This window comes from Balaenoptera musculus, chromosome 10, assembly GCF_009873245.2.
Source record: "Balaenoptera musculus isolate JJ_BM4_2016_0621 chromosome 10, mBalMus1.pri.v3, whole genome shotgun sequence".
Taxonomy (NCBI): domain Eukaryota; kingdom Metazoa; phylum Chordata; class Mammalia; order Artiodactyla; family Balaenopteridae; genus Balaenoptera; species Balaenoptera musculus.
The window spans coordinates 38,193,524-38,205,790 of record NC_045794.1 but is presented as its reverse complement, the minus strand read 5'-3'; the positions used below and the strand labels follow the sequence as shown (position 1 = coordinate 38,205,790).

General features: G+C 34.0%; 1 protein-coding gene across 2 annotated transcripts in view; it reads left to right on the top strand.

Moving 5' to 3' along the window:
- The window catches only part of RPAP3 (RNA polymerase II associated protein 3), a 41,440-nt gene that overhangs the window by 5,559 nt on the left and 23,614 nt on the right, over window positions 1-12,267 (top strand). For both annotated transcript variants that reach the window (XR_005021435.1, XM_036865028.1), the window contains exons 4-9: window positions 3,267-3,389; window positions 4,223-4,350; window positions 7,283-7,404; window positions 8,129-8,199; window positions 9,205-9,330; window positions 10,799-10,926. Coding sequence is in view for 1 of the 2 variants with exons in the window: in XM_036865028.1 (XP_036720923.1) it covers window positions 3,267-3,389; window positions 4,223-4,350; window positions 7,283-7,404; window positions 8,129-8,199; window positions 9,205-9,330; window positions 10,799-10,926 (698 nt within the window). In the remaining variant the exon portion in view is untranslated. The remainder of the gene's footprint in view (window positions 1-3,266; window positions 3,390-4,222; window positions 4,351-7,282; window positions 7,405-8,128; window positions 8,200-9,204; window positions 9,331-10,798; window positions 10,927-12,267) is intronic.

Below are 12,267 nucleotides of genomic sequence, written 5' to 3'. Positions count from 1 at the left end.
GTGTACAGCAAAGTGATTCAGTTTTATATGTATATATACACACACACTTATCTGTACTTTTTCAGATTCTTTTCCATTATAGGTTATTACAAGATATTGAATATAGTTCCCTGCGCTATACAGTCGGTCCTTATTGTTTATGTTTTATATATAGTAGTATATATCTGTTAAACCCAAACTCCTAATTTATCCCTCCCCCACTTCCCCCTTTGGTAACCATAAACTGTTTTCTATGTCTGAGAGTCTGTTTCTGTTTTGTAAGTGAGTTCATTTATATCACTTTTTTCTTTTTCTTTTTTTCTTTTAATTTTTATTTTATATTGGAGCATAGTCGATTAACAATGTTGTGTTAGTTTCAGGTGTACAGCAAAGTGATTCAGTTATACATATACATGTATCTATTCTTTTTCAAATTCTTTTCCCATTTAGGTTATTACAGAATATTGAGCAGAGTTCCCTGTACTATACAGTAGGTCCTTGTTGGTTATCTATTTTAAATATAGTAGTGTGCACATGTCAATCCCAAATTCCCAATCTATCCCCGCCCCCTGACCCTTCCCCCCTGTAACCATAACTTTGTTCTCTAAGTCTGTGAATCTGTTTCTGTTTTGTAAATAAATTCATTTGTATCTTTTTTTTTTATTTTTTAGATTCTGCATATAAGCAATATCATATGATATTTGTCTTTCTCTGTCTGACTTACTTCACTTAGTATGATAATCTCCATATCCATCCATGTTGCTGCAAATGGCATTATTTTATTCTTTTTTGTGGCTGAGTAATATTCCATTGTATATATGTACCACATCTCCTTTATCCCTTCCTCTGTCGATGGACATTTAGGTTGCTTCCATGTCTTGGCTATTGTAAATAGTGCTGCTAGGAGCATTGGGCTGCATGTATGTTTTCAAATTAGAGTTTTTGTCTTTTCCGGTTATATGCCCAGGAGTGGGATTGCTGGATCATATGGTAGCTCTATTTTTAGTTTTGTAAGGAACCTCTATACTGTTCTCCATAGTGGCTGCACCAATCTACATTCCCACCAGCAGAGTGGGAGGGTTGCCTTTTCTCCACGTCCTCTCCAGCATTTATTATTTGTAGACTCTTTGATGATGGCTACTCTGACTGGTGTGAAGTGATACCTCATTGTAGTTTTGATTTGCATTTCTCTGATAATTAGTGATGTTGAGCATCTTTTCATGTGCCTATTGACCATCTGTATGTCTTCTTTGGAGAAATGTCTATTTATGTCTTCTGCCCTGGTTGTATTTTTCTTAATGAAACCAAGGCTAATTGAGTCCAGAGAGAGCGCACATTATTATTTAAATAGTATGTCATCTGCTTTAGTAACGTCTCGATGTAAGAGAAGTATGATTTTGGGTCTTGAATTTATTACTGTTGGAAATGATACTTTCTGAACATGTGATTTATTCTCTGCTGAGTATTATTTAGTCTGCTTTCATTTTTTGTAACTTTACCCCCTTCTGTGTAGCCTTTTCCTTTTCATAAATTGGCATCTTCTTATAGTGCCCTTTCCTAAAAGGCATCATGTCAGATGATTTCTTAGAGAGTTGCTGTCTACAGTCATTTATTTATTCAACAGATATTGATTGAACCTCCTGCTTTGTGTGGCCAGTGCAGTCATGGTTGTTCCATTCTAGTTCAGACCTGAGCAGCGGCTTTGGCGTTCTGCTGCTGTTAGTTTTCTACACATGTCTGCGTAACAGGGTTGGACGGTCTTGGCTTTAATCTTGGTAGGCTGGTGGAATTTCTAGAATCTTCATGCTAAAACACATAGCTAAATTTCAGTCTATCTTTGAATGTTCATTCAATGAAACTAAGCATAGGTCTTGTTTTTTAATTTATCAACAATTTTTTTCCTACATAAATTATTTAAAATAGTATATTGTTAAATACAGAAAGGATTTTGTTTATATAATAATTAAGTTTTTGTTTACATGAGTTTTTAAAAAAATAAATTTATTTATTTTATTTTACTTATTTTTGGTTGCATTGGGTCTTCGTTGTTGCGCGCGGGCTTTCTCTAGTTGCGTCAAGAGGGTGTGCTACTCTTCGTTGCAGTGTGTGGGCTTCTCAATGTGGTGGCTTTTCTTGTTGCAGAGCACGGGCTCTAGAGCTCAGGCTCAGTAGTTGTGGCTCATGGGCTTTAGTCGCTCCGCAGCACGTGGGATCTTTCCGGACCAGGGCTTGAACCCGTGTCCTCTGCATTGGCAGGTGGGTTCTTAACCACTGTGCCACCAGGGAAGCCCTGTTTACATGAGTTTTAATTAACTCTTTAATGGTTACTGGTTTAAAATCTCTTACTAGGGAGTTCCCTGGTGGCCTAGTGATTACGATTCTGGGCTTTCACTGCTGTGGCCCAGGTTCAGTCCCTGGCTGGGGAACTGAGATCTCGTGAGCCAAGTGGTGTGGAAAAAAAAAAAAAAAAGAAAAGTCTCTCACTAAAAATCATTCTTTTATTATATGTGCTAAAAAAATGATTAAAAAAATACTGATGGGGTCCATGAAATGATTCGTTACCGTGAAAGGAATGTGTGAGTCAAAAGAGATTGGGAATTGCTGGACTAGCATGTTATGTATTTTCTTTGGTAGAGTCAGCTATATTTCGGAATACACTGAGAAACAGTATAATATAGTCATTGAGAGCCCTCTGGAGGAGGCACACTGCCTGGGTTCAGATCCTCATTTGGCCACTTACTAGCTGAGTGACCTTGAGTGAGTTAACTAACTTCTATTTGTCAGTTCCTTCAAGTGAAACACATGGGTAATTATATCTACCTCATAGGTTGCTGTGAGAATCAGGAGTTAATTGTGCTCTACAAGCAGTTTTTGTTTTAAAAATAAGAGAGAAAAGTTTTTAGATAAAACCTTTCTCTGCTGTTGGATGCAATTACATAGATTTGGGGTTATTTGCAAACTTCTCTTATGTAAAGGAATAATACTTCGCTGCTAATAGTTTGTGATTTAGGGGTGATTTTTAGACTCTATTGACTTAGCTTACTTTATGAATTCAAAGTCAGATTCTCTAAGTGGTTTGGATCTTGGTTTTCTAAGCAAGAATACCCTTTTCTCTGGATTTAATCTTAAGAATGAGAGGTTATTTGAGTTGCTTTTGTAGGCCTTTAGGTCCTTAGATTGTAACAACTTAATGTTCTTTTGAATGTTCTTTTTGGGGGGGCGGAGTTTATCTTCTTTTTTTAATGGTCATGTAATTATGAACACTGTTTCCCTACTTTTGATTTCAGGACAGTATCCTTGATGAGCTTGACAAAGAAGAGAGTACCCATGATTCTGTGTCTCAAGAATCGGAGTCAGAAGAAGATGGGATTCATGTAGATTCACAAAAGGCTCTTGCTCTAAAAGAAAAGGTACTCTTTAGGTTAGCTGTTGGTTCCTTCGAGTAAGCAGGATATGTAGGAAATCATGTCCATACCAAGATTTCTACAGCATAATTTAGGGGGTGTTCAGACTTTAAGCTGTTATTGGCTATATCCCTATCAGGAGGCAGTATAGCATAGTGGTTAGGAGTATGTGCTCTGAAACCAGATTATCTAGGTTCAAATCCTGTGACAAGTTCTTTAAATTGCCTGTATGTACTCAGTTTTCTCAGCTGTAAAATAAGATTAATATTATTACTAAACCTCAATGGGTGGTTGTGTTATTAAATGAATTATTATATGTAAAGTGCTTGGAGCATACAGAGAGTTATTCCAGGGCTTTAAGTAGTAGACTGAAGTATTAATCATATCAGCGTGTGATTCTTGACATGGACATTATATCCCACTCCTCCATATCACAGACCATCTTTGGTTGCTTTTCGGAACGTTCAACATCTCCCTGAGGAATGCCTCATTATTGTAAAACTGGCTATATTGCTTTTCAAAGAGGTGGCACTCTTTCAGATTAAAATTTATCTTTATGCCTTTCTTTTGTTACATTTCTGTGGGTTCTTATTGTCAATAAAAAGTATATAATGCTAGGTATTTTACTCATTTTTCTGCCAGGGCTCTTGGATTGTGACCAAACTATGACTATATAGTGAATTTTAGCACTTGTAAAAAGACCACTTTGCTTAATTCCCTTGCCTTTCCTGTGAGCCTTGATCACATGGCTAATGAGATAAGGAAGAGATGGATAATAATGAAAGAAAATGGCTCTGGAATTCTGTGCCAGTATATATCTGACTTGTATGCTTTTTCAGGGCAATAAATACTTCAAACAAGGAAAATATGATGAAGCAATTGAATGCTACACCAAAGGCATGGGCGCTGATCCGTATAATCCCGTGTTGCCAACAAACAGAGCGTCGGCGTACTTTAGACTGAAGAAGTAAGGCGTTTCCATAATGTGTGTGAATATTTTATGTGTATGTGGAGACTTTAAAAAAAAAATCTTTCGTGATAAAATGTGTGGGAATGCTTGAAAAAGTTTTACATTTCTTTTCAACTATAAATTTTTATAACTCACTCCCTTTTATTGAGTTCTTTTACTTAAGCCATTTTAAACATTCAGGTGCTCAAACCATGCTCTCGTAGCTCACTTTACTGAGGTGTTCCTCCTCTAAAAGTTGAGTAATGATGCTCTTTACCTAATTCACAGACGAAAAAAAAGTTAGCTGGGTAAAAATGTTTTATAAGTTAATTTTGCTCCATTATTTTGAAAAATTATTTATCCACTATTTAACACAGAGAACTTTTATTATGGTAAACTTAAAATATGTTTCAACATTTGTTTAAGTCATACCCTTTAAATAAATACTTAATGTTGAAGAACATAAATGTGTATGGTCTTAATCCTAAGCAGGGAACTGACCTATCATAAGAAATTTTAAAAAGACAAATACCATCAAGGAGGACATTCTTACTGTTTTAATTATTTGGAAATACGAACTATATTGGTGTCTGAATTTTTACTGTTTTAAATAGCATATTTTTAGATCTTTGAAACTCGTGCTATTCATATCCTGACAAATTAGGGGAATATTTATATTTTATAATATTTGATATCTACACTGTGTAAGTGATGAAGAATAATTTTAAATAAACCTGCATGAACCTGCCACCCAGCTTAAGAACCAGAACATTATTTTTGAAGCTACCTTTGATATTCTTTTCCATATCCTGACCCTTGTCCCCCCCTGTAAACCACTGTCTTGAGTTGTATATCATTCTTTTGATTTAAAAAAAAAAAGTTCATTATATATGTATGTATCTTTAAATAATATATTGCATAACATTGCTTATTATTGAGCTTTAAAAGTATTTCATACCGGATGTAGTCTTCTGTGGCTTGTCTATTTCTTTGAATAGTATCTTTCTAAGATTTGTTCGTATTTTGCATATAGCTGTAGATCTCTCATTTTCACTGTTATATGCAGTTCCTTTTTAGTAATATACCATTATGTATCCATTCTCCGGTTGCTGGATTGTTGGTTTGTTCCTTTCTTCCTCTCGTTCCTTTTCTTCTCCCCGCTTTCTTTCCCTGCCTTCCACCCTCCTTCCCTTTCTTATTTAACAACAGTGATACTGTGAACACTCTTGTACCTGTTTCTTGGTGCTGGGTCATAGGATGTGCACAGGTTCAACTTTAAATGGTGGTGACCAGTTGCTACAAGGGTAGTTGTAACATTCCCATTAGCAGTGTATAAGAATGAATGTTCCGTATCTTTACCAACACGGGTATAATTGGGCTTCTGAATTGTTTTCAGTCTAGGGGGTGTAAAATGGTAATTCACTGTGGCCTTAACTTGCATTTCCCCAATTTCTAATGAGGTTGATCATCTTCTTATATGTTTATTCACCACTTATTTTTTTTTTTTCTGTGAAATGTCTGTTTTATCTTTTGACCATTTTTCTGTTAGGCTGTTTTGCTGTTGATGTTTCAGAGTTCTTTATTCTAGATACTAATTCTTTAGTGTTTATTTATAGTAATTATCTTCTCTCAATTTGTAGCTGATCTTCCTTTTTTTATGGAGTCTTGGTGAGCAGAAATTTTTAATTTAATTTTATTTTTAAAAGATATATTTTATTATTATTATTATTTTTTCAACCCCACCATGTGGCATGTGGGATCTTAGTTCCCCAACCAGGGATTGAACCTGTGCCCCCTGCATTGGGAGCTCAGAGTCTCAACCACGGACTGCCAGGGAAGTCCCAGAAATTTTTAATTTTAATGTGTTTCATTTATTGATTTTTGTAAAATGTTGGCACTTTGAAAAATATGATTTGTTAAAGTAGTTTCCTTCCCTGAGTTCGTAACAGTCTCCTATATTTACTCCTAAAAGTTTTACTTTTCACACTTAAGTCTTTATATATGCTGAAGGTAGAATTCCAATTTCATATCTTTTCACATGAATATCCCAGTTGTTTCAGATCTATTTGTTGAATATCCATGCTTTCCCCATGGATCTGCAATTCTACTGTTGTCATATGTCAAGTTTGCACGGCTCTCTTTTTCATCTCTCTATTCTTTACATTGATCTGTTGCCCATTACTATAACCATTCCACACCGTCTTTAATTATTATAGCATTATAATTATAATAAGTCTTGGTATTTGGTATAGGGCATTCTCCTACCTTATTATTCTCTAGGAATGTTGGGTATTTTTGAACTTTTACTTATCAGTATAAATTTTAGAATCATCTTGTCAAATTCCTTGAAAAATTTTGATTACAATTGCATTGGATTTATAGACCGGTTCGGAGAGAATTATATTGTTGTGTTTTTGTGTCTTATTATAGATGAATGTGAAATTGCTCTATTTCTTTGATGTCTTTGAAGACAGTCTTGTAATTTTCTGCATATGGATCTTGTACATCTTTTGTTAGATTTATCAGTTTTTTGTTGCTGATCTCTAGTAGAGTAGCCACCTTGCTAAACTTTCATTATTTCTAACAGTCTCCAGATTGTTTTGAGTTTTCTTGGTAGACCATCATATCATCTGAGAATGTCAGTTTTGTTCCTTCCTTTCCAGTTCTTTTGGCTGTTGTTTCTTTCTTACGGAACTACATTGGCCAAGACCTCTAGCACAGTACTGAGAAAAAGCAGTGATAGTGGGCATTTTTGTTCTTTGCTTTAAAGGAAGTACTGCTCGCGTCTCACCATCAGGAATTACTGATTTTAGTGGGCTTCAGTAAAAGGAGATGGGAAACATGCCTTCAATTGGGAAGTAAATTCCCTTTTCAGAGATTTCAGAAACAAATTTTTTGAAGTTTTGGTTTAACAGATGATTTTTATTAACTTTATTTTTTTAAATTGTAGATTTGCTGTTGCTGAGTCTGATTGTAATTTAGCAGTTGCCTTGAATAGAAGTTATACAAAGGCTTATGCAAGACGAGGTGCTGCTCGATTTGCTTTGCAAAAATTAGAGGATGCCAAAAAAGGTATTAATATTTTCCAAGTCATCATTATCTAAAAAATTATTGAAAATTTTAATTTAACTGATGCTATACGAAGAATAATAGAGAATCACAGTTACTACCTTTAGAGATCTGTCTATTATTGAATAAAACTCATTTTTGCAATTTAAAACGTGTCTTGATATTTTGGGAAAAGAGCATGTTATTTGCCACCAATTAGACTTTGGTTCAAATTCTTATTTGACCATGAGCTGTGTGACCAGGGGAAGGTTATGTATCTTCTCTGATTTTCAATTTCTCATCTGTAAAATAGGGATTAAAACATCTTGTTGGCTATTGTGAGGCTAGAGGTAATGTATGTAAAGCCTTAACACATTTTTATTTGTAAATTCTAAGCCTTCCATTATTCCATAAAATAGGTTTGCATAGTACAAATCACAAAATCTGAATGAAGCTGATGTCTGAAAGATTGTGCTCCTTCTTGGTTTTATGAAGTATAACTATGATAGCAAGTATTTCCTGGGGCTGGTAGAAGAAAGTGATCTGTCACAAGGATTCTGTCAGGGTTTTGTCTGTCCTGGGGGAATGGAGGAAGTCCAGTGGCATAATATTAGTGTTTCTTAGTTCCTCTTAATTTTGCTATAGGATAGTTACCTATTTGTCACATGTAAGCAAATGATTGTTGTTCTATACAGGTTTTTAAATCTCATATATCTTTCAAATATTCTTTATCTTCTGTTTTACTCAGATTATGAAAAAGTATTAGAACTGGAACCCAATAACTTTGAAGCTACAAATGAACTCAGGAAAATTAATCAGGTAAACTATAGTTATTTAAATTAAGTATGTTACTTATTACTTTTATTTGATAAAGTAAAGGTTTTTGCATAGACTTTGTACTATGTAACATAGACATTTTTCTACTTTTAATTCTTTGTACTATAGAGTTTTTTACTAAACAAGTTTGTAAGCTAGAGGTGGTATAATGGTATTTAAAGATTCTTAGTTATTATCTTAAAAAGTTGTCTGAGATATTTAGAACTACTGCTGCTTCACTTTTTCCTAGATGTCAGAATCATTTTTCTTTATCTCACTGATTTTTCTTATTTGGCTTGTGCTTTGATTTTTGTACTTTTGCATATTTCTTTGATTTCGTATAGTTTTAAACTTTCTCCGTCTTTATGGTCTATATAGCAAAAATAATACTAATTTTTTAACAGTAAGAAAATAGGTACTTAAATGTAAAATTTGCTGTCAAATGATACTGAACAGTTACATATTCCTTTTACTTTGCTGTTGAATCAGTTATAATTATTTTGCCATCTGTTGAAACTTTGATAAAAAAGTGACAATGATTGGGGAAAGTCTGCCTTTAAATATTGCCATTACTTATTGCACATAAAATCTGTTGGTAAATATATCAACTTGATTATAATTGTGAACTGTATTGTATATTTTTGTGTTTTGTCCTAGGTCAAATAATGACTATGAATATTAAATTTGAGAAATTTGGTGATGTGGTCTCAATTACCTTCTTTATTTTTGAAAATTGTTCCTAGAACAGTGTAGAAATTCAGTAAATATTTGTTGAATAAATAAATGAGCAACTATCTTTAGTGAATATTACTTATTTGGAATAAGATGCACATTAAATTTCTTTGCTTTTTATTTTAGTAAGTAGAAAGATTTTGAATTGGCATAAATGTTAATTATTTGAAATGTGGCAGGAATTCTAATATATTTGAATAATTTATTGTTTTAAAGTCAAATATGTATGCGTCTTCCATTACTTGTTTTATTTTAGCTGACTGCTATGTCTCCTAGGCTTTAACTTCCAAAGAAAACTCATATCCAGAGGAAGCTGATACAGTGATTAAGTCAGCTGAAGGAGAGAAAAAACAAATTGAAGAGCAACAGAATAAACAGCAGGCCATTTCAGAGAAAGATCGGGTAATCCAGGATTCCAACAAATATATGTTTCTCTGAGCTTACTCTTAGCTTTTTGTGTATCAGTTAAGTTTCTGTCTTTCCTAATATTATATTAAAATTCTTCTTCAGTAGAAACTGAAACTTAAATATACTAAAACTTCTGGGGCCTACTACTTAAAACTTTGAGTAATTGATGACTTAATACATAATTTTAAAAGAGTACTTAAGTTTAGGAAACATTATTTTTGAGCATTTTAACATATATTTACATATAGTGGTTATAAATTTAACATACAAATAAATTACAATTCATTCTTACTTATTTTTCATTAACTCCCACTGAACTATTTCTGATCAAAATTTCTTTAGAAATCCTGAGTTGAGATTTAATTTAACATATTATAGCCTTTCATGGACCCACAAAAGATTCCTAATAAATACTTATGGAATGATTATTGATTGTGATATATCTGATTCTGATTATAAATAAATGTTACAGTGAAATCTAATATACACATTCCAATACAGTTTAATTTATCCTATGTTTAGGCATATTAATGTTACTGGAGAGTGAGGTGTACAGTCTGGTACTCTGTTCTTTCACAAAAATTATTTGAGTTTTGAAATTCTTTTGTACAGATTCTATTTTTTATGGCTGTGCCTTGTGGCTTGTGGGATCTTAGTTCCCTGACCAGGGTTCGAACCAGGGTCCTCAGCAGTGAGAGCGTGGAGTCCTAACCACTGGACCACCAGGGAATTCCCTGTACAGATTCTAATATAACTAAAGAGTGTAATATTCGGGCCTATATTTATTTATAAAATTCTATTTACTTATTTATTTTTTGGCTATGTTGGGTCTTCGTTGCTGCATGCGGGCTTTCTCTAGTTGCCGCGAGCGGCAGCTACTCTGCATTGCGGTGCGCGGGCTTCTCATTGTGGTGGCTTCTCTTGTTGAGGAGCATGGGCTCTAGGCACACGGGCTTCAGTAGTTGTGGCGCACAGGCTTCAGTAGTTGTGGCTCACGGGCTGTAGAGTGCAGGCTCAGTAGTTGTGGCACCTGGGCTTAGTTGCTCCACAGCATGTGGGATCTTCCCAGACCAGGGCTCGAACCCGTGTCCCCTGCATTGGCAGGTGGATTCTTAACCACTGTGCCACCAGGGAAGCCCCTGGGCCTATATTTATTAAAATGTGTTTTTAATTTAAGCTTTGTCCAATCTTTAATTAATAAAATAATGGTTAATGCTGCAAGGTAATATAGTAGCATACTTTTTTTTTTAGTACTGAAAAGAGATTAACGCCAACATAAAAGCAATCCAAACTAACAGATTCTAAAACATGTATCATGGATTTTTAGCAATTAAGATATAGTTTAATTACTGATATAATGATGGGTATACTTGCAGTGTTGCTAAAGATTTGAATTCAAATAAATTTTTTTTTTTGCATTTTCTTTCTTTATTCTTCTGCATGCTTCTTTCCAAAATGATAGGGGAATGCATTTTTCAAAGAGGGGAAATATGAAAGAGCAATCGAATGCTATACTCGAGGGATAGCAGCAGATGGCGCTAATGCCCTTCTTCCAGCTAACAGAGCAATGGCCTATCTGAAGATTCAGAAGTAAGTACTGGTTACTTTTAATTCTTTTCAAGATGAAAAATGAAATTTACCATAAATTGGCATATTAGCTAAATAATAAATTTAAATTTAATTCATTTACTACTAAGCATTAAAGTTAAATGAGAGAGAGAGAGAGTGTGTGTGTGTGTCATAGTACATATTCAGTAAAAGTTAGCTCTAAAATATTTTTCCAGTTTTAATGCTCTGGCATTACACTGTTTAACACTTCTTTAATTTCTTTATGTTATTCTGAATTAGTGATTTGAAAGTTATTTTTAACCTCAGAACCCTTTGGGCAGAATCTTATCTAGAAGTGTATACATATATAACAAAAGGGAATTGCTGTCATTGAAACTGCTGATTGATTACATATACAACTAAAACTTGGTCCTGTGATACTAACCACATATTTCTCGATGCACTCAAGGGCTCCATGTTGGACAGTCAGCAGGATAATATCTGATGACAGAAACTATGTCTTTGAATCTGTTGTAATAATACTTTACTCACTAGTTACAGAATTTAAAAAATCCTATAAATATTATAAGTGAGGATTCTAAACATTTTTGGTGCCATAGACCGCTTTGGCTGCGTGGTGCATCTTTCTCAAGATAATATTTTTAACTGCATAATTATACATTTAGGATTACATAGGAAATCAACTATGTTGAAATAGAGTTTTAAAAATATTAAAATTTGTGATACATTGGTATACATACTTTTAAAACTTAACATAGTACAAAATGAGAAACTATGTTTAAAATGCAGGCAAGTTAAAAATAAAAAATACAGGCAAGTTAAAGTTAAAAAATGTTTTAAAGACATATTATTGTGAAAGTTTGAATAAAGCCACTAGAATTTGGGGGTGTTCTTTGACACATCTTCCACATATTGATCAACCAGTATGTCTAGGGAATGCCCAGAAAGCAGCACAGATGATTACATTATACCAGTGTGATAACATATGGCTTCATTCTTTGGCATCTGAGTGACTGCTAGGGACAGAGTTGCCTGGTAGTTGGCCAGCTGTGTCGTAGGAGCATTTATAAACGGGTACTATGATCACATGCAAACAAACAGCAGGTTAAACTACCACTGTATTCCTGAAATAGTTGTGGTATCTCAAAGATATCTGTAACAAATGTAATGTGATATGAAAATAACTGATTTTTACTGGTGACAGTCATAGGTACTGTTTTTACTACTGTGGTTTGTTATCTACAGTTGTAATTGAAAGGAAAGCTGCATTTCATTTAAAAGTTAATGAAAATAAGGATACAGTATTTTTCCCATCCAAGTTTTCAGATCTCTCACAGGATCTCAGGCTAGGAACCTCTATCA